This window comes from Neodiprion virginianus, chromosome 3 (genome assembly GCF_021901495.1).
Source record: "Neodiprion virginianus isolate iyNeoVirg1 chromosome 3, iyNeoVirg1.1, whole genome shotgun sequence".
NCBI classification, from domain to species: Eukaryota; Metazoa; Arthropoda; class Insecta; order Hymenoptera; family Diprionidae; genus Neodiprion; species Neodiprion virginianus.
In genome coordinates this window covers 24,797,567-24,817,170 of record NC_060879.1, presented here as the reverse complement: position 1 = coordinate 24,817,170, position 19,604 = coordinate 24,797,567, and the positions used below count along the sequence as shown (strand labels likewise).

Here is a 19,604-nt window from a genome sequence, read left to right as displayed (position 1 = left end):
GAGATATGCAGTGCGCGGTAGATATTGATATTGTATTATACAAACATACGTCATGCGACGGAAAGAAAATCCCACGTAAACAAGGCGTGTTCTAAGACTTGTAGAGGATATTGTAGGCACAATTATTGTCATGCTTGACGAACTTTATTGATTTCCTCACGCGGTTGTGGGCTGCAGTTGCTTGATCCGTGCGCCAAGTTGTCGCTACAAACTAGCCGCATTTTTCATAAAAATTAACCCGATAGCGTTGAAGAAGAATTGTATAAATATTTTGCAATTACGATTGGGCTGTCAAAAGTGGTCTTGACAATCGTAAGAAACAAAGGATTTCCATTCAACGGAGCTATCCGATCGGCCTGAAGATTTTACAGTTCACGAGCAACGGAATTATCTTGAAAATTAGTTACGGAATTCTTCTGTAACGACAGGTCAGATATAAATGGATGCTAAGCTTCCGCGAGGCGATGTGACGAAAATTCCAACAGTCGCTTTAAAGATGATTATTTGTTGGTGATGTATGCTGGGGAATTTTCACATCGATCGCAAAGCGATCGGTTGAGAAAAATTCTGCATGTCCGGTAAAAGAATTTCTATTTATTTATTGCAAGGGTTTAATGTGTAATTTCACAGAAGAAAGAATTGCGAGTTAACTTGTGAACAAGCTTCCGTATTTAAGGTCCGTTTATTTTTACAGAAACTTGCATTGTTCTTACTAGATTCGTCTGTAAAAATTGCCACTCCGAAATATTTTTTGTTTCCAATTTTGCAAAGCACATTTTTTCACACCATCTTACGCACCGAAGTTAAAAAAATAGCGTCAGCTGTTTACCATTCTTTAATGCATAGCTGATTATACGTATCTGTAAAATTATTTTTGAAAAACGAATTACCTATTACCATTGTGAAGCGCAATTTCAGAAGCAATTTAAACCGCGGCGAATGCTGGAAATAAAAAATCACAATAACGAATGCATAACGATTTTAATGCCTACTCAGCTGCTCATTATACTTGTATAACAGCTTGTCGTCAGTCAATCGTCACGGGTATTTTCTTCGCAGACTCCTTCGCAGTCCTTGACTTTGTGCACGATACATGAAATTGATGAAATACATGCATCACGTACGTCGAGCTGTGCCTTCCGCGGTAAACAACGCCGGGCATTGCAGAGCCGGTGGTTTATAGAAAAAAAACTAATCTTGTTACGCCAATTCCTATTTATTCTCATTTAATTCCATCTAACGTCATTAATTACAATCCGCGTGATTTGTTAACATTGATCCTGCGTTGTAGAACTTGATCGTAAAAATAATTATTAGAATGATTTTCCTGCTTCTCGCTTCTTTGCCTCAAATCTCTTTCGTCTTGTGATAATAAAACAATTACAATCGCGAACAAGTAAAAGTTTTTTCAGTTTCATAAGAGAGCAGTGCCGATGACCGAGGAAAAGATCTTTCGATTATCTAAAATCTTACCCAAGTATCTTCTTTCGAAATATGCAACCGTTTCCCGCAATCCTATAAATGAACGTATACCGCAGATACAAGTTTCCTCTTTGAATATACGTACGTTAACATGCAATTGCGATGCAGGAAACTCACTGCGCGATAGATTTATAAATATATACTAGTTGACAATATGACTATAATTAAATACATTCGACGTGTGTTTGAACACGTCGCCACAGAGCTATTGATGCTTATAGAGCCGCCACATTCTGACTGCATTGATCGTTTCTCTATACCTTCATTCGTATAGTCGATTCGTCCCGAGCTAGGATGCAGGTGGAAAAATATTTGAATCGTTGAAAATTTACTTATATCCTAACAATTTGCCACTGATTCATGTTTAAAGAAAAGAATTCCTTTACGGGATATCCTTTAACATATATTGGAAACGATTTTTTGATGTTAACAAAAAATTCGCACGCAATTTCAACACCGCATGTATGTATATATGGGTGCAGACAAATCCATATACAGCTTGCGAATCGCATACAATACCTGCGGTATAAAGACACGGAAGTACAAAACACGACAACATAATCCCATTGTCGAAGGAGTATTTGCGAATTCCTTTCTTCTTTTTTACACCATTGGCTTTATATGACATGATTGATAATTGAGCATATCAATCTATCAATCATTCCTCCTACGGAATTGATTATATATTTTGTAAAATGCGTGTGTGTATAAACACGGATTATTTACTGTATTTGTTACATGTTTGTCGCAGCCTACGCGCGATTGCATGGCGTAGTGAAAGGTGTACATAAACCTGACGGGTAACAAACGAAAAAACAAACAAAAAACCGGATTGATAAAGAAAAAAGAAAAAAGGATATAAAAATGCCATTATGAATGAAGAGATAACAAAGAATTTTTATCGAACACGCCATTACGAATACATCACGAGCATTCGCTATCCGAAAATAAGAGAGTTCTTTGCGTTTGTATTGGCGTAGGCGGAATTAACCTGACTACGTGCGCCAATTCATTTTACTTTCGAAAAGGCGAATGGCACACACCCGTACGATAAAAACTAGCGGAGAAAAATAAGAGAAGAAATTAAGGAGAGTGAGGCGATTTAGCGCAGAATATTGTTGTATGCGCTATGGATATGGCTTTTAAGTCTCGATTTCACAAGTAAACAAACAAAAATTACCTATCCAAGTGAAACTATAGAGCTGCCGACTTGTAGATTTTCAGAACAAAAATTATACGGATCTCACACGACAAAAATCTCTAGCACGATGGGTTTTGTTTCGTGTTTTTTCCATCCTGAGTTCGAAATCGCAATGTCTGTATGAACATTTCAATTACGGCGTTGAAGAAACTAATTTAAGTATTATATAATACGAATTCGTCATGAAAAGAAAAGAATTTACATCTATAGTTCAGTCGAGGCTTTGTTTCGATATATTGTATAAAACATTGTTTTGAATTAAATCATAAGAAACAACGAGAGTTGAAGAATGAGTCGAACGATCATGTTATGAATTAACATATACCGATCAGTGATCGCAGAGTAGCGATCGAATGACGAACGCAATCGTGGTGATACTCTTAGACCATTAGAGTCCTCGTTGGGTATGATTTATGTAATGAATTATTGATCATCGTGCATTATTCGAGGGGTCTCGAACTGCCGAATTACTATCGTCTTAGTTCTCTTGTCGTTGGTTTAGAAATCGACAGTCCGGAACGGGATGAATCGAAACGCTGAAACATTGGTCTTCCAAAAAATAGATTATATCGTGTACGAAAATGCATCCATCGCTGACCAGATTACTAATTTACTTGGCGAAGAAGAACGCCCTTCGTATAATGTAACTCAAAAAACAATCTTGCTTCCGCATTTTCTGGAAGTTACTTATGTCGAAGCTATTACAAAACACTAAGAGCAAAGTGGAAAACCTTGTGAGTTTATCTAACCACGCTAAGGGATTTTCTGTACAATCTACGGTGCTGTGTGTCGTGTGTCTCTGTGTATTGGAATATGCGCAGAGGTCTAGGTATTTGCGTGGAAACGACGAGACGGAGTCCAGTGCTCTGCACACAATGGCTGGCTGTGGCCAGTTTGTGTACCCAGTATAGATGGTGCTGCAATTTGTCGTGCAATTAAGTACAGATAGGGCGAGCAGCATCAACGATACATCATCATTGTCGATAGGTCGGTGCAGGCATTGTGCCGAGAAAAGGAGGAGTGAAGTGAGACTCGAGCTCTGGAGAATAGTCCCACGTACGGGTCTATAATTTATATTTCAATTTCAATTTCAATTTCAATTTCAATTCCAATTCCAATACAGGTACTTTCAATTACGCTCGCTGAGCGATCGTTACTCCGACCTGCACGCCTCGGCTTTAAGGGTCTAATGCGGTCTTTTAATTGTTGAATAATGCGATACGCGAGGTTTTACGACGGGGAATTAATTTGTGAAATTTTCTGACGTCGAACTTGATACCGTTTTCGGCATCGTTCTTAATTCGGGGATCCGCATTGAAAATATTCGCTAAAGCCCCAAAGGAGCAGAGATGGCAAAGCTTGCATACAAGGCTGTACAATCGGCTACGTTGAATTTCTTTCTGCATTACAATCATCTACAACGTTGTAATACACACGTGGTTGGTGTATTCCTATTTTACATCGCAGTCGACTTCATACGTCAGTTAAAGGTATTCCTGTAAAAATACACTAGAGACAAGCGCGATCCTCTGCGCCACACGTCGTGTGGGTGTATTTTAATTATCGATACACGTAGCGAAGCGATTCGAAACTGGTTTCCTCGGACAATGGAACAAACGGAAGGTCCCGTGTAGATATAGGTACTGACAAACGCCTATGATTCAGTGCGCGACCTCAGGTATCTATGTATAGACGATTCTTTTTCCAATCGTACACCTTGTAATCGAATACGTGTTACGCACGGGTCATTCGATTATTCACGGAGATGGAGTGTCATTTTTTGGCACCGAAGAATTTAACGCCAAAAGATAAGCATTGGCACAGTTTTCCATACGTCGTTTCCGGGTGGTTACGTTCTCGTAGAAAATGCATGTTGTAACCAACCAACCGATCGATCGATGGAATTCTAATTCAAAGAGGACTTCAACAAGGATGATAATCAAAACGGGATGGAATTACATTATTTGGCACGTGACGTGATCCATCGAAATCAAGTTGAAAACTCTCTCGCGGAATAATGATGTTCGAGTTTTTTTGCACATGGTTTGAACGGTCTTCTTGTTCGGAACACCTCTCGTACGGCGGCCGTATTTCACCGTGAATGTTGAACATCGCCGATTATACGTACAAGTATATGTATATGCCGATATGTAGACGGGTAAGATCGGAAGGTGACAGAGTACATGAGAGAAGCAACAGTGCACCATGGCCGTAATCACCTACGCGAAACTAATTGGACTTTTTTCCTTGGGGAAAATATGAAGAAGCGAAGAAAATTGCCTTGCGCCGTGTTTCTTCTTACACCCGCATTTAAGTTCTTGTATCTGCGGTGAATGTATCGACCCGGAACGCTGATGTTCCAAGGTGTACACGTATAATGCTGCATGCCGCATGCATGCGTTACCGATACATTACCATCGCTACGCTGTGCACCGTACGAAGACGAATGCATATCATGCAAAAGGACGGAGGATAAGACGAAACGATCGGAGGACACAGTCGATCCTTAACGTCTTAACGCACCTTCTATTATTCCTCTCCTCATCTTCGTTCTTCTTCTTATCCTTATCCTTATTCGTCTTCTTCCTTGTCCACCTATCTTTCTCTCCTACAATAATCCGTATCAGCTTCTGAGGTATAGCTTACGTAGTGACTTCAAAAAATCATGGTATAAGTATTGTTTATAACCACTGTACACTTCGTTGTCCTCGCAAACGACTACCTTATACCTCAATGGATTTTATGCGCGCAGTCATTAAAAATCTTTAATAAATCAGTTCACTCAATTACCCTCACTCAGGATCGGTGATCACGATTAACCGTCGTCACGATGGAGTTTCAATAATTATTTCAACACACCGTTTCTCTTCTGTTGCTGCAGGCTTCGATCGCATCGGTAACAAAAAAAAAAAAAAAACACTTATAGGAATCGAAGCCGCTTTCATCGTTTTAATTGCATTACCAATTTACAAATATAGTATACGAGGTTTGACAAGAATATCGTTCTTTCGAAGACCTGTTGCGAATGGACTCTGTAAGGACTTTGACAACGACGCATCACGATCTTCAATTCAGTTCACGCGAGGAAAGAAATTATAATTTTCATTTTCATTTCTTTCATACAGCGTATGATGTTTCCGAGTATTGAAAATATTCGGAATTTCGTTGTTTAAGAATATTTGCCAGTGACGAAATTAGTGAATTTCCATTTTCTACGTGAAATCTCGTACGATTTAGCGCATTGAAAAAAATCAAATACAAAAGTACGAAACCTTGTGAATAAATTTCAAATCACGTGTAAATTTTAGGGTAAAACCGAAAAATAGCCGAGCAAGCAACGACGTTTAACACGCTAATCATCAATACCAATTACATCCAACACCTGTACTCCTACTCAATATCTAATTACAATCGTAATGTAGAAGTGCCGCGTGTACCTTGCGCCCAGTGAATGCCCACATGCAGGAAGCATCGAGGTGTACTTCAATACTCGTTTGAGGCGCGGCGTTACTTGAGCGGAAGTATTTTTAAATTGACGGATGGTTACGTGTGTTACGTGCTTACGCTCTCGCACCATACTTCTTGCGTACGCACGTTCGCAAACACGTACCTATACGTACGTACAAGTCCCGTGGCGTACAGCGACTCGTTCAACTCGTCCCAGAGTGTCAACGCACTCGCGAACCCGATACCCAACGACACGTTATGCTCATCCATCTGTTATAGACTTGGCCGTCCCGGCACGCTACGCGGGTCAATCTTAATTCTTCGTCTCTTTTATGCCCCTCGAATTATACACCAGCTCGTATATTTCATGCAGTCCCAGGATCAATCGAGGTCTTTCGAACACCAGAATTATCGAAGATCGAATCACAAACGAATTATTAGCAAACGAGAGAGACCGTTGCGACAGAATTATCCTTGTTTAGTTTTGGGAAATTCTTCCGCTACAATTAGCACTAGAATGGTACATCGGAGTACGTTTGTTTTAAATCTACCGCCAAAGCAGGGATCGTTCGGAATTGAGCCGGGAACCGAACCGTAATCGATACACTTTTCAGTTTTTCTAAAAATTTTAAACGGTACCATCGATTTTCTCATTGACATTAAAAAACGATGTCAATAAAAAAAATAAAATTCCCCCATTTATAAACAATGATAATCGTGATCGAACGTACGGGATACGTTTATACCTTAGTATATAGTTAGGTGGCAAAAAAAATTTTTTTTTAAATATGTGTACCATTTTAGGGTTGATATTATCCATCGTTTTTTTATTTTATCGAAACAAGCATGCAGGTCTACAGTGATATACATGGGATGAAAGTTCTTCACCGGTATGGAATTTTTGGCTTCTTCGTTTGTTCAACGAATTTTAATGGCACGTTTTTCGCATACATACTTCGAAATTCAGGAAATCACGCTTCTGAATGTGTACTGACGAAAATTGCCGTTGAAAATTAGGATCGATGAATTTCTGACGAAGGAAGACTCGACGTGAAATATCCGCACGATTCCGATCGTCGAATGTGTGTCGACGACGAAACTCTCCTCGATTCTCACACTACGAGCTGGATTAAATCAAGCGCGATCCGCGACGACGACGGCGTGAATCGAATCGCGAGTGGTATCGATGATGCAAGGATCTTCGGGAGTGAATTCTAAAACGTCTCGGTGTACTCGGTCGGAGATTTGCATCAGGGTTCGATTACCTTTGAACCAGCACTCGCTTCGCTAACTCGGTGTCAGTTTGCTCCTTTCTTCCATGCTGCACACGTGGGATTTTACCCTGGCGCCTACTTTGATTCCATTGTTACTTGCAACAGTAACGACCCGAGTCCCGTGAAATTGTTTTCCTCGGGCTTCTATTCAAAATTCATTCGCTCATTAGTTACGCCGTGATTTATGTACAGTGGTATCCATGAAATTATTTCACATTTCTATAAATCCGTCTGTTTCATGTAATAATCTTCAACAATTCTAACACTTATATCATCACAAAAAACATCCTCAGACGAATTACAGATAAACCACGAACGTATATAATAAAACATTCAGTCGGTCTTCGAAGGTTCTACTTTTAAACACCCGACAGAAAAATATCGCAAAAATCCAAACGGGGCGAGACTATTTCCGAACGATTGCTCCGTGGGGAGTATGAAAGGGTGGATCGGAATGAGTGTGGAGTATAGCAACGAAGACGCAGCTGATTGTAAGCTTAGACGAAAAACTAGACTATGCACAAGGGGGTTGGTAAGTCTGAATTACGGCAGAGTGTTACCAGCGCCTCGAGGCGATTCGAGTGGAGGGTGCAGTAAAACGGGGACGAAGCTCTTGACGGTCGATACTTGAATCCGGACCCCCTTTTAGCCTTGCGCCGAATCGTCGCAACGGGATAGAGCGCGCAAGAGATAGCAAATTGGCGAATTCACGAGGGCCGTGAAGTGGCATTGAATCGCAACGATCAATTGATCAGTTTCATCTAGAATGGATAAACGCTAGGGTGGTTCTTGTTTGGGTTACTTTGGAATTTCTTTTCGAGAATTTTTTAAATCTAGCCTGATTTTTATCCATATAAGATGATCACTTTTTGGGGGTGAGCGCGACGTGATCCAAATAAGAATGGTCCTATGTAAACACTCGTTAGAAAAATGAATGATTCATTTTGTAACTCGTGCAGAGACGGCGACGTTATTTCACACGGCGTTCACGAACCGGAAATATTATTACGCCAAGTTGAGAAGGAGAACATAAGGTTGAATGTTGAAAAGAATAACGCGTAACGTTCGATACGTGATATTGCAGAGAAACCGTCTGCTGTTCGTAAACCTGCGAGGTATTGTCAGGGCTGCATGGAACCCCTTCGCCAATTTTCCTGCCATGCAATTTGTAACCGCTGCTTAGGTGATTCAGTTTCCGCAACGTTGCAGCGGACGGAACGTCACGCAACTTTCGTCGCGAGTAACTCGCTGTTAACCGTAATTACTGACAATTAAATTTCCTTGTTCGTAATTGTCGCCGCCGCATGTGACACCGGCGCAACAACGTCTGTTGCTCTGCTGTGTAACCGTGGTGAAGTAATGGTCTGGATCAAAACACGAAAAAAAGTCAATTTTAATCCTAAGATATTACTTGCCGAAACGCCCGTTGGCAAGGAAGAACTCTACAACTTGTTGACCATCGGTGAAGAAAGTTTTCAAACAGAAAATTGATACGATTTCAACGTAATTTCGTTCCCGTCGCAACAGCGATCAGTTTTGCCAAGTGTTGTCGTTTTCTCGATATTGAAAACGCGCCAAATAGTAAATCGAACAAATCTCGCCGATGAAACAAACGAAATTAGGAACACCCTGTATATATCCGTATCGCGAATAATGTTGTAGCAGGAAAAAATCGGTATACACCCGATGACAATAGCGGACCATTAGTCACAAGATCTGGTGTTCTCATCTTGACGTTTGAGCGTATAAGGAGTTATCCGCTTGTAGATCTTCGACTGTCCGACTACTCACTTGCGAGTAATCAACAGCGAATGATCTTACTGGTGGCAGGCAATGACGACGCCTGCATGCACCTTCAATGTTTGTTCAGTTTATTGCGGCCGGCGATCGCCTACGTTTCGTTAATTTTTACGAAATTACATACGCGGTCGAAAGTGACAGACGTGCGTAATCAAAATCTATACTCGTGAATGTTTGATTCGTTCTCCTCACGGTCGAATGAATAATATTTGCAAGAAAATTAGCCTGGCGACGAATTTTAATCGTCTCGTTGAGAGTCACTCCAGGACAAATACGATGCCTTCGCCTCTCCCACGATAATTGTGTCAATCAAGGGCCTTCCTTTGTCAATCTAATTCGTGGCACTCGGATTCCACATCTTCGTACGAACTTTGTTCAATTGTCAATAACTGATTGGAAACCGTCCATCATTTGCATTGATCGATTAACCGTTTCGTAGAATGAAAGCTTTGCTATTCCGTGGAAAAAAAAAAATTTGTATCGAAAGTTGAAATTTCAGTAACAGTTACGCATACTTGATTACCTTGAAGCTATTTTGCGAAGATTAAATTGTTTTGTTCCGGCGATATGCGCAAATTTCTTAAACTTAACGATATTGTTGCACACAAACTTTACGAGTATAGCCGCGGTAATTGCACTATCATTTCGTGCGATACCTTGACGTTCGAAAGGAGCTATATGGGTCGAGTAGAAGAGGCAGTCAAAATAAAGCAACGATCGGTACCCTAGAGACGTTGGAAACTGAGATTAAAATCGGTCCGTCGTGTCGTGAGATTGAAATCAAGCGTTGGTGGAGCTGCTTCGGATCGTTTAGTATGTCTGCGTGTATAATTTTAAATAAGTCTATAAGGTATAATATGGGCGTCGTTCTCGGATTCTGATCCGAGTGACAGGTGCGCGTAGGCTTCTTTGCCAATGATATATTCACGAGATAATCCATGCATTCCAAACGCTCGCCTCTCGCCAATGCATCCCGTCTTTTATTATTACGTACAACGTACATACATTAGATATTATAGTTATGTGTAATGTGGGGTAGGAATATAAAATGTAGGATATACACAACGCCCAAGCATTTGCATGTAACCGCTGCTCTCCCACATCTCTTGCAAAAATCGGTTACGATCAAAGGCGATTGTCTTTAAATATCGATGGGGATATAATTACGTGTTATAGCTTCGGTAATTTTTATGTGTCAAAAAAATTGTCTGGGAATTTATGCGATTGAATTCTATTCTTTCATTCAACGGCAAGACGTGTGTGTATGTATATATATGTATAAACCTCCTACGCTAAAAATCTTTGAGATTTTGAAAATTAAAATACGATAAAATTTTATTTATGACTGTATCAAGGGGTCATTTTATTCATGAACAACTATTTCAAAAAATTGGAGAAAAAACCGTCAATTGAATTTAAAAAAAAATGAAAATAATGTATTAATCTGAAATTAAGACACGAACATAAATTAAGAAATTTGGAAATATTTGACAATAAGTTTTGAGTCAATACTAAACGATCGTGTTTTTATTGTTTTCACTACTTAAAGCACTTTTCCGATCAATTGCAAAGCACGGGCACTAACAGTTTTTGATATTCCTTCACCGTAGATATTCAGAAGCAGAACGTAACATGCTATCTTTCAAGAAGATAAGCAGCAAAAAACGGCAAAGCCCACGAGTGTCCAAAACGAACAAGGTACTTTATAACTGCAGTTCTACACGCAGCCGACGGAATATCACCTGACATTGTCAAATTTAAAACGGTCAACATTTATGCTTAAAATTTGATTATTTTAACGGTAAGCCGAGTATTTGTATAGTGTAACACAACTGGTATCGTTTTCAATCGTACTACTGGACATTCGATCCGATCGATCAGAAATTCCGAACCTCTAAATAAGATACCGACAAATGATAGTGTTTCTTTTTTATTTATATTTACTGAAACGTAGACGCCAGGTGTTTATCAATTATTTTAAGCTCGGTTCGACTTGATTGGAATACCTAAATGTAATTCAGACACCGTCACAGGCGGCGGTATCGATAATCGGTTTCTGGTTTGCGTAGGTACTGCTCACTGGTCGTGCGTTGAAACGTCCCCGTAGGCGCTGAGAACCTTCTTAACTCGTAACTAACAATTAAACGATCGTAAATTAGTCGAGCCACTCTATGAACGTCAAGTGTTAACCACAAGCCGTCAACCTGCCTTGTTGATTTTCAGTTGATTTACAACTTTGAACCCCACTCCGAGAGGCTGTAGCACTCTCCTAAAAATATTGACGCAAAAACGCAATGCCCCGACTTGTCGCAATTTCTTACGAAGCAACGCAACGACAAGTAATCGTCGTTGTAAACCAACACCAACGAGTCGAGAGGTGAGGTGTAAAAAAAATAGGGGAGATGAGGTTGGGGTAGGTCGGGTTGGGTTATGAGCTATGGATAGATAGCGTGTCGCGGCTCGCGAAGCGTTGCATGTTTTGCGGTATAAGCGACGAATGTGTACGACTGCAAGAGTATACGAGAAGACACGGAGAGAATACGCGAAGCTCGTGTGTACAGAATCGCACGCGAAGCTTCATTCGTGGCGGATGGTGGCTCCCGATGAGTCATGAGAGTATGGATTACCAAGGCGACATTACGTAAACTACGTAAAGCCTCCCCGGAGACGAACAGACAAACCGCGACGGTTTCTGCTTCGAAGCCCTTCAAAAGCCGTTTTAGACGCCGCCGCTTCGCAGACTTAACGTTGCAAGAGTAGCGCGTCGCGTTTCGCTCCTGTTATAATTTTACCAGGGAAGTCTTACAATTTGTCGTTCGTGCCTGTCAAATATTCGGAGAATGCAAATACAAAAGAGAATGAAGTTCGTAACGCGGTAATTTAACGATTTATTTTTTGGAAAATTCATTATTTCGCTAATATAGAATCGTCTCGAATTGAGTAATAAATTTTCAACAAGCACAGTGTATTCATTTTTCGGGAATTAAACTCCTTTACAGAGGTTCCAAACTTTCGGAACAATGATTTCAGTTTCCATATTTCGTTACATTGATTGGTTACTCACCTTACTGTAATTCGATGAAAAAGCTACTTTGGAGGTCAAAAACTGTTTGAGCAAGTTATTTTGCCATGTAGGAGGAATCCTCAATAATTTCTTTACGAATATTTGAGGATGTATGCCGATGCTTTAGAGGGAAATCAGAGTACTTTTGTACTTGTTTTTTTATCAAGTAAGCAGATGGGGTAGTCCGTCAGTTTACCAAAATTTTGCTATCCAACGTCAAATCATTCGACGTAAGATTAAGAAAATTCATGCAAATTACAAAACAAGAAATAAAGATTTGTCAGACTCGTGAACTGCACTGCTGCTGCAGCTAACGGGTTAAAAATGGAAGCATCGAGCGGCGAATTACGCGGAAAACAGTTTCCTTCGCTTTCTTCTTTATCGTCAGCTGGTATTTTAATTGAACAAACAAACTGTGGTTCCAATTTTTAATTACACTTTATAAAGTTTCTTTTTAATAAGCATTAGAGACTGATTACCCGTTCGCGAAGATGCATGTTTTTGATTTTCTCACATTAAAATCTGTGTCGAATGAAAATTGAAAGAAAAGGAAAGAAAAAAAAACATTCGGTCAGCCTCGATTGATTTCTGTCAATCAGCCCGCGGTTCGTTCGAGATTCAAATACTGTGTATTATCACAATGTTTGTGGGCGTCGCAGAGCGCCGTAAACGCGACTGACGATAGACAGAAAGAACCAAATAGGCAAAGTACTTTTGTCACAATCTAACAACAAGCGTATGGGACAGCTGACAGCCAGACACGTGACGCGCGTGTGTGTGTGTGTGGAACGAGGCGTTTGGCCAGAGGCCATTTAATAATCTCGTGCGTGGTTAATAATTAACGCAATTAAAGGTGTCCAAAACGTCATTCACGCTCATTCATCTCGGACACGTCTGACCCAGTCGGCATTACTACGTACATATAACCAGGTATTCCGACCACGGTGACCTCGCCGAGTGTATCGCGCTGTTACGAAAAAACACTTTAATCCGACTAGTCGCTGGACCCGGTTAAATCATACCGCGAATGTATTGTATAATAAGAGGTATTACCCAGTCGGTCAAAAGTCAACGTCAGCTTTTTGTCATTCAATACTACTCGAGCTTGTCCTCGCTCCTCGCTCCTCGTTCGAAGAAGCTTTCTAATGTCGCGTGCACGAGCTAGAAATCTAGCCCTCAGGTACGTATGGCTGCACCTTGCATCCAGGTACCCACTCCGGATAACAGTACTGTACCTAGACCTTGTCTCCACGAACCGTGTACAACCATTAACGTCTAACGTCTGTTTTCATAATTTATTCCCAAGAGTTATCCATCATGTGTATTCGGGTATTTTTTTCGAGAGCTGGACTTTGCCGAAAACGTTTCAAAATGCTTTCTACTTTTCGAATGACGGTTTTATTTTTTTAAGCAAGAAAAAAAAAAAAATTTAACCCGGTGACACGGAATTGAAGAGCAATTGAAGATTTTAAGTAGTCAAACATTGGAATGCGACACAAGATGCTATCGGTAAAATAAAAAAGAACGGTTTCTTTCAACAGAATAAATGCGTTCTTCAAATTAATACCTACACCAGATGCAGAATTTACGCTGTATTTTTCGAAACTGTGATGAAGTTTCGTTAAGCATCTTTGGAATTTTTTTTCCTAATACCTATCCTTCGGGTCGTATCAAATCTTGATCCATTTCTTACCCGCCAATCAGTTTCGAAGAGGGCGTTGCATGCACGACGATCTTCGAGTCGTTGGCATTCAGAGGTTATTGGCGGAGTTAAACGATAGAGGCAAAGTGGGTCAGATAATAACAACAGTATCATAACGGGCAATGATAAGGACTAGGAAGAAGCGCACGAATAACAATGTGAAAAATTACAGACGCCATGCAATGACGAAAAAATTGCGGGCTCAATTCCACGCTGACCCGTTTATTAGAACCAGTAATTGGACGGTGCATGCTGATGTATCTAGAGTAATGCCGTTCAACTGTGACTAATGAAGCTTGGCATTTAGCGATTCGCAACGTAAGCACGGTGCCATTGCCATTTATCTGGGAGACGGTTTCGCGATCATCCGGGCCGTTACATCAAACCGCATTCAAATTATCCCGTAGAGCAAGGCTATAAAGAAAGTAGATAAACTGGTCGAAGCTTGTTGGGAAAAAAATGTTGCCAGAATTTAATTTATGTAAGGAATATTGTAATAGAGTTCTCAGCGTTATAAGGTTTATTAATGTGGTGACGATCCGCTGCATGACGATTCGAACCACGTGTACGAGATAACGGCTACACTTGCCACAACGTGGTGATAAAAATTGCAGATTGGTTAAATAAAAAAAGGTTCGTACGCATACACCGTCACGGCGGTGTTCGTCTCGGAAGCGAATAACATAATGATAGTTTTTCAAAGGTGTGAAACATTGATTGTACTTTTGTAGCGGCCGATTATTGAATCGGTGGCGTGATAACCGGTCTAGCATCTTTAAACGGCTTGCGGCGTTTCGCGAAACGATCGTTTAATCTCGGAAGACTTGTATTTTAATATCGTCTTCGTAGAATCGTCTGGGAAAAACTTTCGCTGAAATGAGTTTCGCGATTAGCTGTCCGTAATTGTAAGGTTCTATCGTCGGGCGTCGACGCGTGCAGGGTAACGATAAATTGTCGTAAGTTACAAAAAAAACAAATCTCATTTATTGTTACTCGTAAGTTGTTCGCATACCTGTAATAATCGGTGTCGACTCCTCGATATTCATAACCGTGCAATTTAGCGAATAGCCCTTGGCCTCGGTCGATACTCTCAAATCGCAACATGGCAACCGGTATACCTAGGTTCAAAAAAAGCGGGAAAAAGAGAGAGAGAGAGAGAGAGAGAGAGAGAGAGAGAGAGAGAGAACGAGCAAGACAATTATAGGGAGCTTCCTTCCTGGGCCCTTTTCAAAGCTTCTCCCCCTCGCATCCCAAGGAACGATCCTCTTCGTCGCCTCGAGCGTTGCGCTAGCCGGGTTTACTCCCGAGGCCCGTAATAGCCCCGAATGAACACTGCCTATTATTACTCTTCTTTCGTTCGCGTGCAGGCAATATAGAACGTTCGGAGGAGCGCAATCCGGGTAAGAAGAGAAGCCGGAGAGAATGAGATGAAAAGAGATACGTGGATGGAAAGAGACGGCGAAGAAACGGTCCCCGAGAGGTCACAGAGAGCGTTACGTTTGGCTCCGAGTCTACCGACTCCGGTTAGAGTATGTAGCCGGAGTCGGAGTTGGAGTTGGAGTATGGAATGGAACGGAACGAAACGAAAGGATGAAGTCAAGTCAACTCTAGTCAGTCGGCGCGCAACTATCCACAGAGTAAAACCCACCCGATGTGCGTCTCTCCTCTCCTCTCTCTCTCTCTCTCTCTCTCTTCGTCTCTTTCTCTCCTCTTCCTCCGTCTATCCTTCGTTCCGTCTCGCACACAAAGAGACACCCTTCGTAATTCATCTCGCGTCCGTCAGTTTCATCCCCGACGTTACCCCGACGCCTATCCGCAGTCATCAGTTTTTCTCGGGAAAGTGTTCACCTCTTTCGGAGGAAATATTTTGTTCAGTGCATCGTAAAGTTAACGTTCGATCAGAGGATACGGATAAAGCGAGTGAATCGGTTGTCTGCCGCTGTGTCGAATATCGAGGATTACGAAGTCTTTTTCGAAACGTTTTCAACCCTCTCATTGTCAGCTGTTCTTCGGGGTGGTTTTAAATGCGGAATTAAGGCTGATTGCTTTTTTTAATCGTAGCTGAAGTGTTTTTCTTCGATTTCTATCGGTATTGAGACGCTCTTTGAGTCAAGAAAAATATAGAGAGACAATGCGATATTTATAATACACATATACCAGACCGTAGAGGCCGAATGGAGTGCCGGATAAATATTGTTTCATAACTAGGTACTGCGCTGTGACGCTTGTAATTATTCTTGCATCGAGTGTGCATTTGAGATCAGTAATGCCAAGATTGAATCACGGGCGATAAAACGGTACAGAGTACCATCGTTGTAAATATTGTTTGAAAAAATGAGGTATCGTAAGTTGGATACTTGTGTGATTATCAGCTATCATTATTAGTATCCTCATTATGATGTATTAATTTTAGTACTTCGGAGCGAGTGATGTTGTTTGTTTTTTACATACTTAATTGTCCCATTGATCGTGTAAAATGTATAGGAACGTGTTTGTCACGCGGGTTTACAAATTCATCAAATAATTTAAATATCATTCTGTTTTCAAATTTGAGGGTTACGTGAATTCCTAAACATACCATATTTTGACGATGCACGATATTAAAAAACGAAATGTAAATACAACATTATGTTTGATACTCAATCTACCGGTACTTTATCGTGCGGATGAGTGACGAATCAATGACGGATACTTGATTTACGAAATCTTTTACATCCGTTTGAGATTCGACGAGGGTCATAATTTCAAAAATGAATGTGAAATCGTCAAACTGTCGGATTTTTTTTTTCCGAACATAATTATTCTATCTTTCATAGATAAAATTGTTCCCTTTTGAAATTTGATAGATTTTACCGTTTCCAAAGTTCACGGATTTTTCTTTTCTTTCCTTTACTGCTACATCGTAAACGGATGATTTGAAGAAGAAAACATTTGCTTTTGATCCGTGCATAACGTGATCGAAAACATATCGATAAGAAATTCTTTTCGGACAGTCAATAAAATGCTTATTATCACTGAGAAACGGAAATATCTTTTCGTAGCGCAGCTTGAAGATTTAAATCTTACATTCTGTAATGATTATACAGTCGATTGAAAAGCCAAAAATTTAAATTTAGTTCAGAATTGTTTGGACGTTATTTTTAAACGAAGCAGACGACTGTGAACAATAGTGGAACCGAGGGAAACTTTCCTGCATCCTTTCAGCCAAAATCGTATGACTCTTGCTTATTCAGGCAAGTCCTTTCGGAGACATAACTGAAGTGAGATACAAACCGAGAGAGTGTCACATAATATAGCATACGTCGAGAGTGCTTAAGCGGACCTTGGTGAAATAGATAAAAGATAGCGATGCGGCTCTTCGCCGACGGACATTATCTCTCGCTGTCTCCGGCGTGAGTCCTGCGTTACAAACCTTCTGATACGATTTTCTTTTATCGCGAAGAGGAAGACGCAGAGCTGCTGAAAGAAACCGGAAAAACCTCCGGCTCTGCATCGCGCATCTGCTTATTGTTGGCGTAGTGCAGCCCGTCGCTTCGTAACGATCACATGGCCCTTAACGTCTGCGCAATGATTCAAGTCTGCAATCATTCTGTAAGTTTTTGCAACAGTTTTTCTTTTTCACTATCAACTTTCTCTTCAACTGCCATCGTATTCTTTTCAATTTTAATCTCGATTGACTCGTCGATTTCTATCTCCGATCGTTTTATCCGCTGTTGAAATCCCGAACGACCAAACTCTCGCAATATCCAATGTAAGCTGACGCCAGGAAAATCCCAGGCAATTGGGACAGGCCCGTTTCGTACTCGTGAGGTTTAGTCGCTGTCGAATGCTTGGCAGTTCGAGGAAATTGTGTGTGAAACCGATTCTAACAGGAAGATCATTCCTTGAAACTTGAATGGAGTAAAGTAGCTAGTTCTTTTGGCCAAGCTCACTTTTAGTAACTTTCATGACGGTTTTTAAACAATTTCTCGCTACAACCGTGCTTCCCTGTTTAGTGTTTGGATATAGCTGACAGTGGAAGTTGCACAGGTAAAAGTAAAGCAATTAATTATCATGTTTTAAATTATTATTACTACTATTAAATGGGTAAATTCCTTTCGTACTTAACGGTTATAATGCAGTCTAAATCACTGCAGTATTTGCTCGCGGGGTAAAATTTTTGTTGAAAGCAGCTGTTGCAGTGGTTTGAGCCTTGAGCCTGCAAACGATGGACCGCCATACGGTAAATAGTAATTAGAACCGGTACTCGGAAATGGATTAATTAAATCAGCTTAACCAAATCATTTGACACGCTCTGCTGATTAACTCCTGCGCAGCGCCATAAACCGTCTTTTTCATTCTGGATCGCTGCTGTTCATATTTATACGTTCTTGTAGTATATTAATTATCGGTTTCCGAGCATGTTCAAATCTTTTAAAACTCTCGTAGTATATAAGTTGTATATATGAATGGTACTGAACGAAGCTGCAACATTAATTCTGTACGGTGAGTATCTGTCATGGTATCAATAGCTGAATGTCAGAATCTAAATTGGTGAACATCTTCATCGGTTAATTTTTTCCCATCTATTTCAGTAAGTTGACACTTTGATTGGAGAGGTTAAGGAGTAAAATTTGTACGCAATAAATCAAGTAAAAAGCGATACTCGTAACATGGACCAAAATTCTCTGGGAATTGTGGTTCGAATTGTGAACAATTTGTATTTACCGAATACCGCAGACCCAAAATAATGAATACTGTACCATCCCTCTCTCACCTCGCACAAGCTATTCGCTTATGGGGACGAACCCGAAAGGTTACGGTGTGTTTGGAAGTTGATAACATTAATATTGATGTATAATCATTTATTTCAACGCGCAAATCAATACTGTATACAAATTCTTAATGGCAATAAACTATGGCGGAATATTTTCAATCGTATCCAAATTCATTTTGATTCAAAAACGACATGATAAATGAACATACACTCGTGAGCGCCGTATCGTTGAATTTCAGAGCGACCGTGTTTCTCACTCTTTCTTCCACTGACCGCGGTAGGTTGCACAAACTGTGACTTCGAAATTGTCGACTCGAGAATACCCATGTTGGGCCTGTTCTCACAGTATCAAAGTGCGTGTAATCGTTTTATTATTCCTACGAACGAGCACGTGACATGTACGCCAAGTATACGACATCCGCGTAAAACCCTTACCGTTATTTACGTAAATACGTACGGTATTATTTTTTCCCCCTATTTACACAGGCATTAGGAGCTATCAAGGCTCGCAGCTATCCAATCGCAAATGCCTCTTGTTAACCACATACTTTCCTGATTCAAGTGGCTAGGGTGACGATTCCAATTGATGGTGACAGACTGAAATCGTGCTTATCCTTAGGAAGAGCACAGTTTCTGCATTCGGTCGTAGTGAATTTCCTACGATATTCAAATTGCATCGTTTGAGACTACGACGGGTAAAATTAATTGAACGCAATTCTTGCATTTGTGTTTGCGAACAAAGCTGGTTGCTGATGTTCTTTGAATTTTACGGCTGAAAAGATTGTAGACGTTCGTTTTCATCAGCGAACTTACGCCTTGTGAGTCCATGATCAAGGCCGTTCGTCTAATCATAGAACAGCTGCTGAAGCGACTAATTA

At 40.6% G+C, this 19,604-nt stretch overlaps 1 protein-coding gene across 3 annotated transcripts in view; it reads left to right on the top strand.

Annotated features, from left to right (window-relative positions):
- The window catches only part of LOC124300617 (uncharacterized), a 97,527-nt gene that overhangs the window by 1,825 nt on the left and 76,098 nt on the right, over positions 1-19,604 (top strand). For 2 of the 3 annotated variants that reach the window (XM_046754900.1, XM_046754901.1), the window contains one exon: positions 17,413-17,561. The exons of the other annotated variant lie outside the window; for it this stretch is intronic. In XM_046754900.1, the coding sequence (XP_046610856.1) occupies positions 17,517-17,561 (45 nt within the window). In that variant the 5' untranslated portion in view covers positions 17,413-17,516. The remainder of the gene's footprint in view (positions 1-17,412; positions 17,562-19,604) is intronic. 3 annotated transcript variants of the gene reach the window in all.